This window comes from Trypanosoma brucei (assembly GCF_000002445.2).
Source record: "Trypanosoma brucei brucei TREU927 chromosome 11 chr11_scaffold01 genomic scaffold, whole genome shotgun sequence".
NCBI classification, from domain to species: domain Eukaryota; phylum Euglenozoa; class Kinetoplastea; order Trypanosomatida; family Trypanosomatidae; genus Trypanosoma; species Trypanosoma brucei.
The window spans coordinates 3,808,486-3,826,315 of record NT_165288.1 but is presented as its reverse complement, the minus strand read 5'-3'; the positions used below and the strand labels follow the sequence as shown (position 1 = coordinate 3,826,315).

The 17,830-nt window shown below is 44.3% G+C and overlaps 8 protein-coding genes across 8 annotated transcripts, besides 5 other annotated features; all 8 read right to left on the bottom strand.

The window, feature by feature from the left end:
• Positions 1 to 608: 608 nt before the first annotated feature.
• On the bottom strand, positions 609 to 1,739 carry Tb11.01.6250 (expression site-associated gene (ESAG) protein, putative; the record flags this gene model as incomplete). The annotated part of the gene is made up of 1 exon (XM_824427.1): positions 609 to 1,739. The coding sequence occupies one exon, from the start codon at positions 1,737 to 1,739 to the stop codon at positions 609 to 611; it is 1,131 nt and encodes a 376-aa protein (XP_829520.1).
• A 202-nt stretch (positions 1,740 to 1,941) lies between these two features.
• On the bottom strand, positions 1,942 to 3,309 carry Tb11.01.6240 (expression site-associated gene (ESAG) protein, putative; the record flags this gene model as incomplete). Its single annotated transcript, XM_824426.1, has 1 exon — positions 1,942 to 3,309. The coding sequence occupies one exon, from the start codon at positions 3,307 to 3,309 to the stop codon at positions 1,942 to 1,944; it is 1,368 nt and encodes a 455-aa protein (XP_829519.1).
• A 134-nt stretch (positions 3,310 to 3,443) lies between these two features.
• On the bottom strand, positions 3,444 to 4,910 carry Tb11.01.6230 (expression site-associated gene 2 (ESAG2) protein, putative; the record flags this gene model as incomplete). The annotated part of the gene is made up of 1 exon (XM_824425.1): positions 3,444 to 4,910. One exon carries the CDS (start codon positions 4,908 to 4,910, stop codon positions 3,444 to 3,446), a length of 1,467 nt encoding a protein of 488 aa, XP_829518.1.
• An 11-nt stretch (positions 4,911 to 4,921) lies between these two features.
• On the bottom strand, positions 4,922 to 6,031 carry Tb11.01.6220 (procyclin-associated gene 4 protein; the record flags this gene model as incomplete). The annotated part of the gene is made up of 1 exon (XM_824424.1): positions 4,922 to 6,031. One exon carries the CDS (start codon positions 6,029 to 6,031, stop codon positions 4,922 to 4,924), a length of 1,110 nt encoding a protein of 369 aa, XP_829517.1.
• Positions 6,032 to 6,161: 130 nt separating this feature from the next.
• Tb11.01.6210 (procyclin-associated gene 2-like protein, putative) lies at positions 6,162 to 7,415 on the bottom strand (the record flags this gene model as incomplete). The annotated part of the gene is made up of 1 exon (XM_824423.1): positions 6,162 to 7,415. One exon carries the CDS (start codon positions 7,413 to 7,415, stop codon positions 6,162 to 6,164), a length of 1,254 nt encoding a protein of 417 aa, XP_829516.1.
• A 1,519-nt stretch (positions 7,416 to 8,934) lies between these two features.
• Positions 8,935 to 8,957: a microsatellite.
• A 1,436-nt stretch (positions 8,958 to 10,393) lies between these two features.
• Positions 10,394 to 10,432: a microsatellite.
• A 30-nt stretch (positions 10,433 to 10,462) lies between these two features.
• Positions 10,463 to 10,490: a microsatellite.
• Positions 10,491 to 11,210: 720 nt separating this feature from the next.
• Positions 11,211 to 11,335: a sequence feature (GA-rich).
• Positions 11,336 to 11,355: 20 nt separating this feature from the next.
• Tb11.01.6200 (hypothetical protein, conserved) lies at positions 11,356 to 13,245 on the bottom strand (the record flags this gene model as incomplete). The annotated part of the gene is made up of 1 exon (XM_824422.1): positions 11,356 to 13,245. One exon carries the CDS (start codon positions 13,243 to 13,245, stop codon positions 11,356 to 11,358), a length of 1,890 nt encoding a protein of 629 aa, XP_829515.1.
• A 233-nt stretch (positions 13,246 to 13,478) lies between these two features.
• Positions 13,479 to 13,499: a sequence feature (AT_rich).
• Positions 13,500 to 14,082: 583 nt separating this feature from the next.
• Positions 14,083 to 15,843, bottom strand: Tb11.01.6190 (RNA guanylyltransferase; the record flags this gene model as incomplete). The annotated part of the gene is made up of 1 exon (XM_824421.1): positions 14,083 to 15,843. The coding sequence occupies one exon, from the start codon at positions 15,841 to 15,843 to the stop codon at positions 14,083 to 14,085; it is 1,761 nt and encodes a 586-aa protein (XP_829514.1).
• Positions 15,844 to 16,392: 549 nt separating this feature from the next.
• Positions 16,393 to 17,637, bottom strand: Tb11.01.6180 (hypothetical protein, conserved; the record flags this gene model as incomplete). Its single annotated transcript, XM_824420.1, has 1 exon — positions 16,393 to 17,637. One exon carries the CDS (start codon positions 17,635 to 17,637, stop codon positions 16,393 to 16,395), a length of 1,245 nt encoding a protein of 414 aa, XP_829513.1.
• Positions 17,638 to 17,830: the final 193 nt, after the last annotated feature.

Here is a 17,830-nt window from a genome sequence, read left to right as displayed (position 1 = left end):
CACCACAACATCATTCCATATCGTACTAACTACATCCGCAATGGCCGTATAACATTTAATTGCGTGCAGGAGGTGCAAGGTAGTAGATTCCCCACTCACCTACACCGTCACTAACTTTAGCGAATAATCCACCAATTTTCTCCGAAAGATTTCCCATTCCATTCCCATATGATGTGAGGTATTCCAGCTTATTTCGGTACGTTCTTCCACTGCACCGCTAATAACACCACGCTGTTCCGTGCTCGAACTTGCTTTCCCCTTCCATATCGCCCCTACTATACGAGACACATTTGCGTGCACCTCCTCGTTCACAAACAGCTCCTGCTCACCATCGGTGTACAACCTGTTTAATGTGCTCGAAAGGCAACTAAGATAACATATGGACTCGAGCACTCTATCAACTTCTTCAACATTAATAGAAAAGCACTCAACGTATTCTGCCTCAATACTGCAAAAAAAAAACGGGTTAAGATTGCTAACTTCACCGCGAGGTGCATCATCATCTGCACTACGCTACATCAGTTTATCAAGCGGAGGAAGAGCCACAATTTCATCACACACAAACATAATATACAAAAAGTGAATAATCCCAATAATAAAACTGTTGCCTACAATACCGTGCAAAATGATAAAGCTACAAAACTAGAACTGCAGCGAGAGATTACGCCTGCTGCCGCCCATTGTTTTCTCATGGAGGATCCTTCATCATCTATTACATCATCATCATCCTCACCTCCCTTGCGCTTCTTCCCACTCTCCTTGAAATACCTACGTACCATCGGGCTCTGAGTTAACAATTCTTTTAGTTGGTTTTCGTGTTCATCAAAAGGTCCAAAATTTGGTTTTAACTTATTGTATTTGTCCTTGATACTTTCATATCCCTTTCTAACTAAGGTGTAGTTCTTGATGAGTTCGGGTATCATATTCTGAGATCTCAGAGTAACAGCATCGCCGTTACGGTACGTAACAAAGCCTCCAGTAGCTCCCACTATGAAAGATCCAGCTCCTCCATTAGCAACTTTTTCCGTACCCATGATCCAGCAATTCGGTCTCTCATTAGTTGTAAATTCGATTTCTTGACTTCTCTCATGTTCTTTTAGTAATGTCATTATTCCTTCGCTCGTTGTATTCACAGTAACAGATGTCTTACATTTTTCGGGTATACCAACCACTTTGTATTTCTGATCATTACCATCCCCACCATTTCCACATCCTTCGCCACTCAACGCTTCTTTACCTTTCACCAAACAGCACCAACTATCTTTTTCATCCTTCGTTTTCTCAAACATCACCACCAGATCCCTCAATACCTGTCCAATAGATTCTGACGCATTCACAACATGATAGGACACTCTCACAATGCTTAAAAAACTAGTATCCATTATCAAAAGGGCACTATCCGTACCGTTCATTATCTTTTCCATTTCCCCATATGTTTTCTTTATACCTTCCATGTAACTTTCATTAACAACCCTTATCTTCTCCAAACCCTGTACTATTGCTTTCCATGTCCTCCCCTTTACACCATGCCGGTGCCGCCACTCTCGCACTTCATCCACCTTTGCAGTCGCATCTTTTTGCTTTCTTTGAATGTCAGCGCTCACAACCCTCAAAGCATAGCTAAGATTACACAATGTCTCGGCATCCTTCTCAGTCATGGCCTTACCAGCATGCTTCCCCATGACCACCTCAACCACGGTCAACGCTGTCAAATACACCGCTGCAATAAACAGAGACATTTCCTTTATTGTTTATCTAAATGAGAGAAGAAAATATCTAAAGGGTAATTAATACAGTTTCATATCGTGAGAAAAACACAAATACACAGTGATGCAGTCATGTATATGCATATATGCATGCACCATATCATTTCAAACACAACAAAGAAACGAAATAAAAAAACATGGCATAACATAATATAGTTGGTGGCATAGAATCAAACTAAAAGATACAAATAAGAGATAAAATTAATAATGTAAACCCCCCAGTTTCCACATTCAAATGAGTAAGTCCATCATTATTTACCCCAGTATCATAACCTTCACTGTCACTTTCACCTTGAGCTCGGCTATTTTTCCACAGCTCTGCATCACCACCAAGTTTCACCTCAAGAAATATTTCCTCTGCCTCATGTTGGTACTCTTCCAATTCATGAAGATGACTGTCAGCTTCTTTGGCATACTTTGCCATTTCTTGTAGTTGCTCGGTAGCATTAGTAAGGCGGTTGTACCAAGGAATTCCACCATTTTCAAGTGTGTGATTGTAACTGACACATGTAAACCCAGCAGTGTGACCTGTGCACGTGCGATTTTCGTTATTTTCCGTTCTAACATAACCAAAAATACCCCTGACTTGATACTCATCCTGTTCCAAATTCAACAACGCATCAAACTGAGCCAGTGCACTCTTCAAGGTTTTTACATTAGATGCAACATTTTTGTATACACAAGCTTTACTGATCACGTCCCATGCTTCAGTATGGTCATATGTTACGTTGTCAGGGTTACAAATGTCTTCGCCACCTTTACAATATTCAGCCATCATAGTCCAACTGCCGCTTTTCGGTCTCCTTATTTCATCCTTGCAGGGACAATTGTATCCATTATACACACCGTCATAAGGTGTGACATGCCCGGGGTGCAGAAGATTTTGCTTTATTTTCACGTTCTTAGCCTCTCCCACACATAGGCAGAAAAAGTCATTGATTAGTGTCTTGCCAACCAGCTTCTCTCCGTAAGAACCACAACTTGTACCTGCATCATCAACACTATTGAACAGCAGTGACTTGTTTCCCCTCATGGCCTCCTCCAATGTTTTATTCCCATTTCTTGCCACATCCACAGCATCGCCATACACAGCCCTCAGCATATTTTCTTCAGCAGAGCGACTTGCATTCAAGGCTTTTGTCCTGTTGACTTCTATTTCTTCCTTCAGCTTTTTCGCCTTTTCAAGAAGTTTCTTTATCTCCTGATATGCTGTTGTGCTGTTAGCTGATTTATTCAAAACTTTATTACCACCCGCAGCCTCCGTCTCACTGATCATTTCCTGCAACTTCTTCACAATCTCACCTTCCCTCTCACGATTCTTAAAGAAAGGCTGCGGGGCTTCTGCCTGCGTGATTCTGTAAATCTTGCAAAGAGCTTCGAACTCGCCAGCGTTATGGTACTCGTCATTGACTCCAATGAGTTTCGTAATCGCACTCCAGTTAATAGATTCTGTGCTCCATTTATATCCAGCCAAATCACCCTGTGGAGAAGAGAATAAAACAGTTAAAAACAACCCAACAACAAGCACTATTTCACTCCTCATTGTTGTTGTTTATATCTTAAGAGGTAAAAGGTGGAAAAGGGAGGTACAAAGTTATCAGCAGCGTTATTTTCGCCTTAATCAGTCAGGTCAAACAAAGAGATTCATCACCATAACACCAACGTCAAACAAAAACATTACACGAGGCTAAATGCTACAACCCCGAACAAAATAGAAAACATACCCCAATATTCACATTTATCTAAACTCCCCTCCTCAGGTTGCGCATTATCATTAAACTCTCCTGCGGTTGCCTCACTTTTTCCCGTGGTTTCATTTTCTTCGATCTCTTCCTCCAGCAACTGAACCTTCTCAACTGCAACATCAATTCCTTCCATCTCTTGACTGAGTTGCTCTGCTGCTTTCTTGATTTTCTCAATGAGTTTATCCAACCTCCCAATTAGCACATGCACCTCCATGTTATGTTTTTCCACATCCTCTAGATCCTCCTCTGCCTCCATTAGCTTGAGTTGCCATGGAATACCTTTATTCGAGACCAAGCATTGTGCGTAATTTACACACATATGCTGGTGCTCTCCAGTGCATATTGCACTGTCAGTAAATCCTACTTGCTCAACCCTCCCAAGAATGTACTGTCGATATGATTCGGCTTCTCTTCGATAAATTTGAACATCATCCCGCTGTCTTCCAAGCATCTTGTTGAAGGCTACAATCTCCGTGCTAATATTTTCTGGAGTTACCACATCCTTTATTCCACTCGTGGCATTGACATAACACAAACCTCTTATCTTAAACCAACCAGCAGCAAAGTCAACAAGTTTGTCCTCAAACATCACTTTTGTCCACTTATGCTCCTCCCTGGGTCCACTGAAGCTTTTGTCGCATAGCGTGGCATTATTATTTTCACCAACACACAAGCAGAAAAAGTCTCCAACCAGTGAGTAACCCGCAAAACTTACATTCTTCATTTTATCATTTGACATCCCACATGTCTCCTTGGCCGTTTTACCCACTATTGTGCCTTGTGAATTGGCCAAAAACTTTTCAAATTCAGTTTCATTCCTGAACATTTTTTCTGCGCTGCTTCCATATACAACTTTCGCCATCTTCTCTAGTGCAGCATTCCTCGATACATATGCCAAGTACCTTTCCTCCTTGATCCTGCTCACCAGCATCTTGGCTTTCGCGAGGAGTTTCTTGAGTTTCTCGTGTGTAATCTTATACCTCACCAAATCATCCGCACGTTGCTTATCCATAATATTCTTTGTTTCGACCGTACTGTCTGTGCTCTTCCATTTTTCCCTTGCATCAACTGCTTCTTGGTAAGACGACTCCTTTACAAAGGTTGCCTTCACCATTTTTTGGAGCACTTCTATGAGGATTCCCAAGTTTGGAGGCTCCTTAACGACTTGTCCTGGATCCCCTTCCACAAGTCTCAAAATCCTGCATAGTTGATTAAATTCTTGCTGATTGCGGAGGTTTTCCTTATTTTCCGTAGTTGTCCCAACTACAAACGTAGTGGTAGCCAAAAGCAATATTCCAAGCTTTTCCATTCTCACTTTAAAAATTAAAAGTTTATGAGAAATATTTGGATCGCGTAAGCAGAATAAGTGTTTCCATACAACAAAAAGGAGAGCACTCATTAGAATTGCAGTTACCACAATACCACAGAGAATACAAAAAAAACAGCACGCATGCAGTTTCCACCCAACGTGGTATGACCCACTACCCCACTCCCTTTAAAATAATCTCCCTTTCCAACAGAAAACTTCCCGCACATCTTGAAATTGTGGTTCAGTAGCTGCTGATCACTGTCGGCAATATCACTGTCAGCCACAGTGGTCATCATACCCTTCGCTTTCAACTCCTTAAAAAGGGCCCTCAACTCAACGCCAATTTCCTTAAAGCCTTTTTGAAAGTCTACAAAATCTTTCACTGTCGATTTGATAATGGGAATCATTTTTGATGGCTGGTGCTCCCACATGACATCCGTCGGATACTCTGCACTAGAAACAATACCTTGAGACGAGGTACTACCATTTCCGTCTCTCCTGATACCAAATATTCCGTCACCCCAAACAAGATTCCTTTTCAGTCCGGAACTCTTAGTTTGATCTTGGCTGTTTGAGTATTTCAGATATCCTCCCCCATTGAACCCCTGAGTTAGCAGGCAACTAGTGCTCTTGTTTTCTAACACTTCATCGCTGTTAATGCTGAGTGTTTCATCCACAATACTTGCTAGACCCTTGCGGTCAAAATCTTCTAAGGACACACTACTATCTTTTGATGTATTGCAAGTAACAATTTTTTTAAAGCCTTGGGCACAGTAATGACTTTCGTTCGCCCATGCACTTGCAAACACATTTACCAACTCGTCCAACCTCCCTGCTACAAGACCTGACGAGCCTACCAGCTTCGCCCCTGTGCTCCACATGTCCCTAAACAAATCACTGATCCTTGCCCTTTTCGTTTCCAGTGTATGTGTAACGTATATTTTCTTTTGGGCGCACTCAAAGCCACTTAAATTACCCGTCAGCATCTTCAGCTTCGCATAATTCCCTACTATTGTCACCTCTTTCAACTTCTCTTCCACTTCCCTTGTCTTACTGAGGACATAAGCACGAACCCCAAATTTCAACATCTTTGACAAATCACAAATGCTCTCTACTGTTTTGTTAGACAGTGGTTTGTTATCAATAGTAGCCACATCCGCAAATACAACGGGGACACCAAGCAACATAACTAACCTTAGCATGAACCTCATAATGGCAATAACTTCAGGAATAAAGAGACAGCACTACACGTACACCTGCACGAATACCCATTGACAAAGAAGTCAGTACAAACCTCCGTATTTGCAAATAAAGAACTGTTGACACACACAAAACAAACTGCTAACCCTCCGATGTCCAACTTATACGAAGTCCGCCAAGGATCTTCTTCACCATTCGTCTGATGAATCCCCTTCGTTTCAGTTTCCCGCAAAATCGTATCTCTGTCATTAGAAACTCCTTGTCCGCTTCCTTGGCGTGTTTCTGGGAAAGCCACTCCTGCTTCGTGCGGCTGTTGAGTGCAGCAACGTCCTCGACGGTGAGCTCCGATGCGGTTAGCAAATCAGTAGCCTCGGGATCTCTCTGGATTAAATCTGCAGTCCACTCCTCTGTAACACTGCGGTAAATGGTGTCATACTTGTGCAGCAAACCACTGAAAGAGTGGTAATCACTTACGGTTGCGTGAAGACTGGGGACACTCGCCGTTGGATCCTTCTCCCAAAGAATATCGTGATCGTAGTCGCTACCCCTCGTGCTTCCTACATATCCAGTCGTTCCATTTCCATCTTTCTTCACCCCAAGTATACCATCCCCCCATAGCATGTGCTCCGTGAAGTTCGCATCCTTGATATATCCCCCTCCCTGCATTCCGTGTACCAACTGACATCCGCGTCCCTCCCCCCTCGTAAACCTAGGGTCGTTGTCGTCCACTGTTAGATGTTTCTTCAATGCTCCCTCCAGCCCGTCCTTCTCCTTGAAAATATCTTGCCAACCCTTCGTTGCCTCGGCATCACCAAAGGCCACAAAATGGGAAGAGTCAATCGCATCCCTCCCACCCTTGAAGCAGTCAGCCAATTCGCTTTTTGTAACTCCTTCACCTTGTTTACCTGCAATGCAGAAAAAGATATCACTCTCCTGCCTGTCAGATGGTTGGTGAAATACATTTATCATTTCTTCCAATCTCCCTGCAGCTATACCCGCTGACGCCGTGAGATTTAAACCCTGCTCCCTAATTTTCGGAAGTAACTCTATCATACCGGACACCTTCTTCACTGTATAGTTGAGGAAAAACGCCATCGTTCTGCAATCGACACTACCAGCCTTTTTTTCCCTCAGCACCTTGAGTTTCGCCAGTTTCACCATATTCTGTACATCTTCCAATTTTCCCTCAGCCTCCTTCACCTTTTCTACCGTGTATCTGTGAACTGACTTCAGCGCCTTCGTTGCTGCACAAACCCCTTGAGCTACCTTCAACTTCAGCGCCGCCCTCTCGGCGTTTATATCACCGACGCTAACTCCCAATGCCACAACAAACAAAACTACTGTTGCAAGCATGTCTATAGAAATACAAATGACTGAAACGGTAGGCAAATGCATACATAATGTGGGTATGTGTAGCGCTGGCCGCTACCCCTCGTTTATGCGACAGTTATCACATGGGACGCAGGAAAAAAAAAATTGTACAAAGTGGTTGCTGCAGTTTGCAAGCGGATTTGATTACAGCATGCGGCTCCGCGAGGTTGGGTGGGAGAGGATTGCCGGTTTTGTTTGCAGAGCTTTGACGCATTGGAAAGCAGCGTAGGAATAGGTTCTGCCTTCGATGTTGTGGACCCACACTCATTAACCTGGATATTACCCCCCGCACCGCAGCGAGAAACATCACACTACCATCAGTTAGCACTCAACCAAAAACAATAGATTACCCCTTGCGCCCCTCCCGCCGCAGTCACAAGGGGTGACACACAACCTTTTTGTCAGTCATCATAAAATATACACATTACCAAAGACAATCAAATAAACAGCTATTCGTACGCTTACAGTGTCCCTTTACATCCTGTTTGCCGATAAATGAACCTATTTCTTCAACTTACCTTTACCTTCCCATTGCTCACTCATACTGGCGAACCCAAACCACTTTGAGACTCCAGAAGATGAGTCCCTGTAGAGCACCCAACTATTTGTAATGAGATGTTCTCCACTTCTCGGTGTGTGTAGTAAATAAGAATTTGAATAAATACACACAAATATTGCATCCCCGTAGTAAAGATAAATATTTTGTTACTCATTCATGCGATATAACACTCCATCAATTTCTGTTCTCCTCCGTCTGAAAATATCGGCCTTTGCATCCGAGAAATCATTACCCTTTCTCCACGAAACTAGCATTATTAAAAATTAACGATTGAAAACCACATTCTTCCATCCTTTAATGGAAGATGTTAAAGGGGGAGTTTCTGTCCAACTTTCCTTTTGCTTATTTATTCATATTCAACCACATTACAAAATATGTCATTGCCATCTGAGATCCGTACCAGACAAAACGCAACCATCACCTTATTCACACTCGATCCCATTTCAATTCCAACCATTCCTCTTAGCTTTACATCACGACTCCTCTTGCTCAGCATCCACAGCTCTTCCCTCATAACTCTTTCCCATTCCACCTTTACACAAACAACACACAGGTAATTGTCTTCCTGCTGCATCTCAAAAGAAAGGGAGTTAGGACCACGAGTTATTGTTTCCTTCAAGACTTTCCTGTACTTCATCCTCTTAATCTATATAATTTAGGTCACATGTGTTTTTGTTTATTTCGTACACGTAACTTGTATTCCACCCATGTTGGACACTCGACCAGCGCGCATATCCTTTACATTTCTCTCACCTGCAGTATAGCGTTACCGCAATTTTACGATAATACGTTTGCTTCCAAAGTCGTTAGCAGCGGAGACTTCGTTGTGTTGTCTCTCCGTTAATTTACACGTTCCCCCCCACGCCAATACAATATTTACTTTGACTCTTAAAAATGTGCAACGAGGTATTATGGCACAGAGCACTTACACATTCACTGACCGACAGAAGGTAACGATTTCTACATTAGGCACTTCCCCCCCCCCACACACACACACACACGCACACCGATAGTTTATTTATTTTTTAAATTCATGTGCTCATTGTTCGGTGACGCCAACGAACTATTTGTACCGACAGTTTAACGAAACAATTGTTTCCATGAAATATTGAAGAGAGAAAATGAAGGCACGACGAGAGGTTGCCCTCTGTGCTATGCCGGCCGCGGTGGAAAGTAACGAAACGAGAATAGGTGCAAACGGGAAGTTCTCTCATAAATATGCCTGAAAATTGTACCCCCATTATCATTAGACATTATTCAAGATGTCTTTTTTGATATAATTTTTTCTTCGTAGCGTCGGCGGCACTCCTTTTGGATTTCGGAAACGCAGCGAAAACAATAAGAGCAAAAGCAAGTGCTGAAAACGTAAAAGAATTCATTGAAAAAGATGTGGAGGAAGAGACGCAGTGGGTTAGCCAACGGTAACCAACGCAGCGATCCCCTTGCACCCAAAGTCGCTGTTCTCAATGAAAATAAACTTATGCACATGCTCTGTGCAGGTGTTTAAACGCAGCAAAATAATTGTAATCTCCAGTGCCTCCGCAGTATGATTTTCTTTTGAATTACCGCCACCTTCACAGTCACGAGGAAGTGGGAAATCAAGCAGCTTGAAATGTCTTTCCACAAAACTACTCCCAATATTTTTTTTTGTGAACCATACGCGGACTTCGGTAGATAACAGAGCCATCCGGCACAACGTATCAATGTTGATGTTGCATGAATTCACACAATACTGCCATACCTTTACGCGCCTTACCTTCAGCGTCAACTGTCAGCGTGTCTGGGCAGACTATTCGCCACTGTGAAGACATGTATTGTGTTGGACATACTGCAAATAACTGAGATATGTAGTAACAAAAAACAGCAAGTTCCACGTAAGTTAATTTACGCACCTGAAAATGCATATTCCCCCCATGTTACTTAACGAAGCGCTAACATTTGGAGTTACAGCGGAGGAACACACGCCAAACCCGTTTGTTCTCACCAGCCACGATGCGGCTCCTTCCGGAAGGCCTATGACAGCTGTTGGTCCGAAATGAAGCGTTTGACCGATTTTTTTTAAATCAACAGAACCAACCCTCAGTCCAACGTTATGTTTTTCCACTGTTTTTTTCTTTTTGTCCTCGCCTTTGAGGCCTCCGCTTGGAAACGACGTTCAAAAGCATCATTTTTATTAATTCGAATTCCATTAACGGAGAATGCCCATAGAACCCCAAATTTCCACATATGACCTCAAGTGCAACTTTCACAAACGCAACTGCTTATGTGTCGTCCAGGAGCCGTAGACGCCATGTGGATTACATTGCATTTGAATTTTTATGCGCCGGGAACCTGGAGTTTCGCACCTATAGTGTACCCGAACTTCCCAAGATTAATGCATCGGTGCAACTGACGGACCTGCCATGAGTACGTTGCTCATTTGGAAGCTTCATTGACAGTTATTACACACACACACACACACTCACTCACTCACTCACACACAACAGTGGCCTTTCCGCGCAGAGCTCACGACTATTATTATTATTATTGTTATCATTATTTTGGTACATGTGCCACGGGAGTTAAACCGCAAAACCCGCTTTCCCCTGCGCTCCAGTACCAAGCACCTTGTTACCACTATTGAGCGCCAACGAGAAGGAAGAAGCGGTCAAATTTCGGTTCGCCAGTTTTGGCAACGGTTTTACCTTAACCTTGTTTCTCTTACCGGAACACCATCTGTTGCAAGTGGCTACGTAGCCTCTTTTTCACCACTCCACTTCGTTAAATAAAATTTTCACGCCATTTATGAGGAACAGTGGAAGTCGATTGAAATTATCAGCGTGCCCACCACCGAAATTTGCTCCAATTCTGAATGGAGTTACACCACCGCGTGCGCGGTACAACTTGAAGACTTCTCCCATTGCACGATTTTGTACAGTGCACTGTTTTGTATGCTGCTGCTTCTGGCAGTCGGATTTTGTCTCCGTGATGTAAACTCAGATTTACACGAGTAGATGCACATTTCTCCGCAGGTGATGTTAACGCAAGCACCATTAGTTCACTGGTTGCTATAAATGCTTTGGTCTGATCGTTTCTGGACGAAAGACAAAAAAAAAAAGAAAACGAGATGACACTGAAAGGAGGCACATGCTCCCTGTACCACCATCGTGAAGAAACAGTAACGCCAAAGATTCGCCACCTGCACAACCCAACTTGAAGGTCAGAACAGATAATAGTAATAACAACATTTAAAAATAACGGGGAATGCCTCAAATACGCGGTCCTTCTTTCCCTTACTCCTCTTCTTTGTTAGTCTGACTCTCCTTCTTTTCCTTTTTCTTTTCCGTATTTTCTCCCTGACATTCCCTTTCTTCCTTCTCTCCCTTCCCCACCTTTTTCTTCTTTTCATGTTCATACCAGCGTCTATTACCCAGAAGCTTCATTCTGCACTTCCCGTCGCACAGCGGGAGTGTAAGTAATCGCAGCACACGCCTGTGCTAGCCGGTCTGATGGCCACTTGGGTTCATTAACAAAGCATTCCTGTTTGTATGTTGTCGTTGGCTTGGAAGCCCACTGACAACGGCTCTTGAACACGTAGTGTTTCCCCCCTTTGCGTGCTTTATTTGTTCCGACACTTTGCTCTTCTCGAGTGCACTCCAAAATGTTACCATCATTGATGCAGTATTCAGTCACAACATCATCATTGATGTGCACAGGAATGCCTTCGACAAGTTTCTCAGTACCCACCTCCTCACAGTATGCATCGAATGTCCACACCCCTCCAGTGAAATTACCATTCCATATGCGAAGTTCTACTGTTTTCTTCCTGTGCAGCGGGTACAGATAGTTTCGACTGTCGTACTCTCCAACTTGAATACCGTCAGGATTTACGAAAAGTATGCCATCTGCTTCTGGATTTTCCTTCTTGCACATCTCCATATCCTTTACAGGGTACCAGGGAAGCAGCTGCACAGCACCTTCCCTCAATTCACCAAGTTTCTCCTTCAACAAATCCACACGTTCATTTACCAGCATTTCGGATCCTTTCATGCCACCCAACAGGAGTAAGTCGGATACGTGTAGTTTATTTGCGGCAAAAGTGGCCTCGAATATGAAGGCCAATCCGCCCGTTGCAGTTGTCTCTTTGAGTAGGTGCGTTAGTGCAGTTGGGCTATCATTAAGTTGAAATAGTATATTATATGCTGGAAGGTGCAAATAAATAGCATCTTTGTAACCAATGAGTGACACCTTATCGCCTTTGATCCATGGAATGATCATATAGCTTCGGAACGCGTGCGCCTGACGCGCGAATATGGTATACTCTAACAGGTAATTAGGTTCCGAGAAGGGAAAGGAAGCAGACTCAGCAAGGCCTAACACTCCACTTTGCGCCGCCAATACCTCTGTCACCATTGATGGGTTGCACACCAGTGGGCAGTTGGGCATTAGCGCAACCTCCTTTAGCGTAATAGTTGATTCCTTCACAATGTTCACATCATTCAGTTGTCGCATTGCTTCAGCAACTGTTTCGTCGAGATCCTTCCCGCGACATTCCACTACAACGGCATTTCCACCATTGAGGTGACACGCACAGAACTCGTAGCTCTCTGGATGCAGCTTCCGCTGCTGCGGATCTTCATAATCCACGCCTTCCTTTGCATTGTCCAACTCACTGTCCAATAAAACCACAACATCCAGCTTGAGTCCGTGTTTCTGCAACACAGACTGTACGTAGTAGGGGTCGTACTTATTCTGTGACACAATGTCATCAATGACTATACCTTCATATGAATTCTTACTGGCCAAAAGTTCCACCACCGGCGCCACGAATGCCTCTGGCGAAACGCTACCGGCATCTTCACTAGGTTTCAGGGAGACGTACCGATAGTTGCGTACCTTTGCTATTTGTCGGGCAACAGTTGTTTTCCCTACGCACCTGTAACCGAGCACCACCACCACCACAATGTGCTGTTTCCTATATGATGGCGCGGGAACGGCGGGCATTGCGTTCACGTGTCCACCAAGATAAGCCTGACCTCGCGCTCGCCCCTGGTGGAACGCCTGACCGGGTGGCGCACTATGTTGCATGGGATGTATATGAGCAGCTGGATGGTTGTAGCCGTGATTCATCATAGACCGTGGCATTCCCATATTTTGCACACTTTGCATTTGGTGCATGGGCATGTGCTGAGGATAGTAACCGCTGAAATTGTGAAACCGGGGGTCTTGGTGCCCGTGACGACCATGCGGGTCCATGCCGTGGTCCATATTGTGATCAGGAACATTCCATGGAGGAGCGTTAGGGTTTAGTGACATTAGAAAGTAACAGGAAGTAAGAGAACAAGAAAGGTCCCTTCCCTTTGAGATCTCCTCTAATCACTTCCACTATTTAAAAGGTGGGATAGTTTCTACTCCAGGCACTTGATATCGCTTCCTCTATTTTTTTTGATATTCTTTCCCTTGCGCAGTTGTACCGTTCCCACTTTTCTGTTATTTGTGCGCAATCCTTTCACACTGCCACCACAGAAGGTAGCTGTTGCTATTACACGTTATTATATATATATATATATGTATACGCCAACCCTGGAGCTAAGGATATATGTTATCTTTCCCTCTCTCCTACTTGTCCGGGCACAATATTTTTATTTCACGAAATACTTCTGACGCGCGACTGCAGAAGAAATATAGCGTTCTTTTATATATTTTTCCCTCTCCACCTTCCTGAGCCCCTTTTCACTACTAATTAATTGATTGTTGGCGATGTAATAACGAGGTATTCGTAATACGGTGCAGCCTCACCAGCAATGCGTCCCGTGTATCGCTAAGGGCCACAAAAAAAAAATAAAAGAGGAGTGCCGGGTACCTTCAACTAGGATAAGCTTCTGTTATGAGTTGTAAGACGAAGTTAAGAACGTTTTTTTTTTTTTTAAAGCAAGACAAGAGGAGAAAGAAGTAGGGAAGCCAAGTGTATTACGTGGGTATTGAGGAATGCACGCAGCCGTCGGTATCAAAACCGTAACCACTCATACAAGTATACGATAGAAACATTGATAATATTCGTTAGATGTTTTTTTTTGTTAGCGATCACACGTCCACAACCAGCGAAGGTGTGTTTATCCACTTGTATACCCCACATATTGGCGGTTAACTCCTTCACACATTTCTGTAAAAGGGAACTTTCTCGCACAAGCTCACGAGCTCGTCTAGATCAACGTGCATAAGTTCACAAATCCTGGTCACTATACTGTACTTATTTGGGGACGGTTTGTCATTGCGCGCATTCCGAAAGGTCCATCTTGTTTTCTCAGAAGGTGCATTTGGTGACGTTTTTTTCACGGATTCCTTTTCAGAAAGAGCCATTTCAATAATCATTCCGTTCTGCAAGCCATTTTCCTCAACCACTGATGCCGGTATTAATGCCGTAGCGCCAGGGTAAGCAACTTCTCTAAATCCGTTCTCTTCAATGAAGTCGTCTGTAACAAAAAGGTCAAACGTCCAAACACCATTTTCCACCCTTCCGTTGGCTAGACGAAAGTCGACAGTGCACAAATGCACGGGCTTCCATTTGATTAGAAACTTGTCGGACCCAAATCTGTACGAGCCATTGTGCTGGAATATTAAACCATCAACTGGAAGCTCAGTTCTCCTCTTCATCTCCTCCACCAGAGTTCGTATCTTGTTTATGGGCACGTAATCCTTCATTGCAATAACCTGACCCTGTGGCTTCATATCTCCAAAGTATTCTCGCAATACCTTTAGTCGCTGCTCGAACTGCATCCGCCTTCCATCCAGACCCCAGAAGTAAATAAAGTCAATAATGTACAATGTTGGCTTCTTCTCGTGCACAACAACCTCCGTGTCGAGAAGAAAATCTGCTGGGAGTTCACATGATTTATCATTCATCCATTTCTTAAGTTCCGTGTAGGGTTTTGGGGCCATCTCTACACCTTCGAAGAGATCATTGAGCTCGTAGCAATGCGTAAAAGCTGAGGGAAAGCCAATGTAACCACGCGTCTTATGCTTCATCACTAGGAATCGTAAGCCGTCTGCCTTTAGTGTCACATGCATTGTTGTGAGCTGTGAGCGGAGTCTCTTATTGGCGAAGGAAAAATATTCCTTATCCAAATGAGCCCCCACGTTGGAGAGTGGAGCGCTGTCACGGCGGCCGCGGAGGTTTCCAACGACGGTGTGCACATCGTTTGCGAGCTCCATATATAGCTCATAGTCTTCAACCAATACCGTCCCTTCCACCTCTCGCCGTGCTTCGCGAGGAAGTTGAAGGTTGAAAAGATCTGGAGGAAGTTGATTCGCAATGGTTGTCTTGATCTCATTGAACACATCATCGATTGTCATGTCACTTTCCACACGGATGGTTTTGAGGCACTGAATCGGGGCATATACGGTATTGGCAGTGATTGCCTGTGCCTTTTGTTCCACAGCCCGCCACCGCTGGTTACCACCTTTATTGTCACCACGCTCCTCCGCCCGTTTCGCTGCAAGTCCTTGATCGATTGCCAGCATGAAAACAAACGGAACCGGAAGTCCTACCGACCGCAGCGCTGTCTGCACGTAGAACGCTTCAAACTCGGAGTTTGCAATGAATCGATCCAGCACGACGCCATTGTAAACCCTTTCCTTACCATCGCCAAAGTGTTCATTCAATATTTTGCGCAACTCTACAAATGGTTGCTTTCCACTCTTGTATATGTCACCAGAAGACAGGTAGAGTAAATTATATGTTTTGGAAAGAAGCGTGGACTGAGTACTTTTTCCCGCACCCCGGCACCCGAACATAAGAAAGACAACAGGTGATTCAAACGCCGTAACATTTTCGGACTGCTTACAACGTAGGAAAGTGGGAACATACTCCGGTGCGCCTGATCTCAGTTCAGATGCGACATCAGTAGCTGACATGTGACAGAGCGATCCGCTTGTATGAGCAGTAGGTTGTGACGCAATGCCTCACTAATATCGTTATGTGTCGTGCAATTCTACGGCTGATCTACCGCCTACCTTCACTTTCCGGCGTGGCTCCCTTCCCTCCCCGCTTTTCGATCCCGCGATGTGGTCCCGAGAATGTCGGCTTTTGCAAAGGTGCGAAAATAAAGGAGGTTATTTTATTATCAAAGGAGAGCACAGCTGCGCAACAAAAAGGAAAATCGAAAAAGGGAAAGGAAGAGGAAGAGGAAGGAGGAAGGAAGGTCACAAAGAAATTTGTTTCTAACTCGTGTACACATGAACATACACAATGAGTCTGCGGGCAAAGGAATGGATTCGTAAGCCACAAAGTCTAACCTGATAACAGCGTGGTAAATGCGCCACGTCTTGTTTATCATGAAGCACTATCAAAAAAAAAGCGGTGAAGAAATGTTTCTTTTTTTTTTTCTACTTTTTCTTGCCTGTTAGCTTAGTGCCGCTTCTGGTTAAACTACTTGGTGCACCTAGCACCGCATTATCGTGATGCTACTCGTCAATGATATTTGCAAAGCCTCCATTTTGTAACCCCTCTGCATACGTGAACCGCCGCGGGGTGCGCCAATCCTTACCATAACATTCCTCCACGTAAGATTCCGGAGGAACAAGAAACCCCACCGTATTTGTAGGATCAGATGAAGACGCCATGGTGTCGCAGAACGACATGTGTTTCATGGCCGCACGGAATGGCGCATGCCTGTAACGATACATGCCGTGACGGCGCGCGGCAGAGGATTCATAATATGTTGCCGTCCACACAAACGGGCCGAACTCTGCTACAATTTTGTCATCCTGTGGGAGCGGTTGATAATACACGTTCAAGTCTATTGGCACTTGCGTTTCACTGTGGAGGAAACGCAACTCGAGACCTTTTTCCACCGTACCACATACATCGAAAAGAACAAAACGCCCACCAAGGGCGGCATGTGACAATAAACCCACGACAGCCTTCTGTGGATCACCTAAGTCCTGAAGGTCTTCGTAGAATACACCTACGTCGATATCAACATCATGCGGAATAAAATAACCCTCACGGTGAGCTGCAAGCGCCGTGCCACAGCAAAGGAAGAAGGGTAATTTTATGGTATTGGCTAAATCACGAAACTCGAGGAGCGTCCGCTGAAACGACAATTGTCGCTCTTCATCCACGGAATGGACATCGCCACCTCTCAGACGCATCAAAAACGAATTTGCACTTTCCCCCACCAAACACTTGTCACTTGTTGTACAACTCTTCTGAAACTCACATTGCCGGTCGAGAAGTTCGATAGCACCTTCCATCTCACGATCAGTTAAAGCCCGTGATGGATCACGGAACGCCTGCCAACATTGTTGAAGGTATGCATCCTCAGGTTGCGATTGTGTCGTTTTTGCTGCATTCTGCATCATCCCGAGCCACTCGTTAAGAGCGGCCCTGCGACTCTCGCATACTGTGGCGCCAAGTGCCCTACCACTCCATCCTGAAGGCTGTCGATCTCTAAAATGAAGCGATGCTGGCGTAGCAGTCGCGGCTTTATCGCTGCTAAGGTAATTGAAACAACTAACGTGGGAGGCAGAATGAATATCGTTGCGAATGTTTTTGTCGTCACAAATATCCGCACTAGTTGTCTCAGTTGCATCTTGATACTGCGTCACTGCGCTGCTGCATATTGTGCATGGGTGTCTGTGAATATGCGGTCGGAAGGAGGGCATGGAACCAAGCAGAACACGGCAGCCGCGCCAGCTATAACTCATCGGAAATATGTCTATTCCACGTCTGCACCCTACCTCCGCCAACGATTATTGTATTAATCGCTTCACCCCTTGTGTGGTGGATTTGTTTTGTACTTTTGCCGTATGAAATCACAAATACAGTACAAATACGTTTGGAAATATAACGTGTTTACAAAGTAGAAAAACGGAAGAGTGTCACATCGCGCTGGTGAGA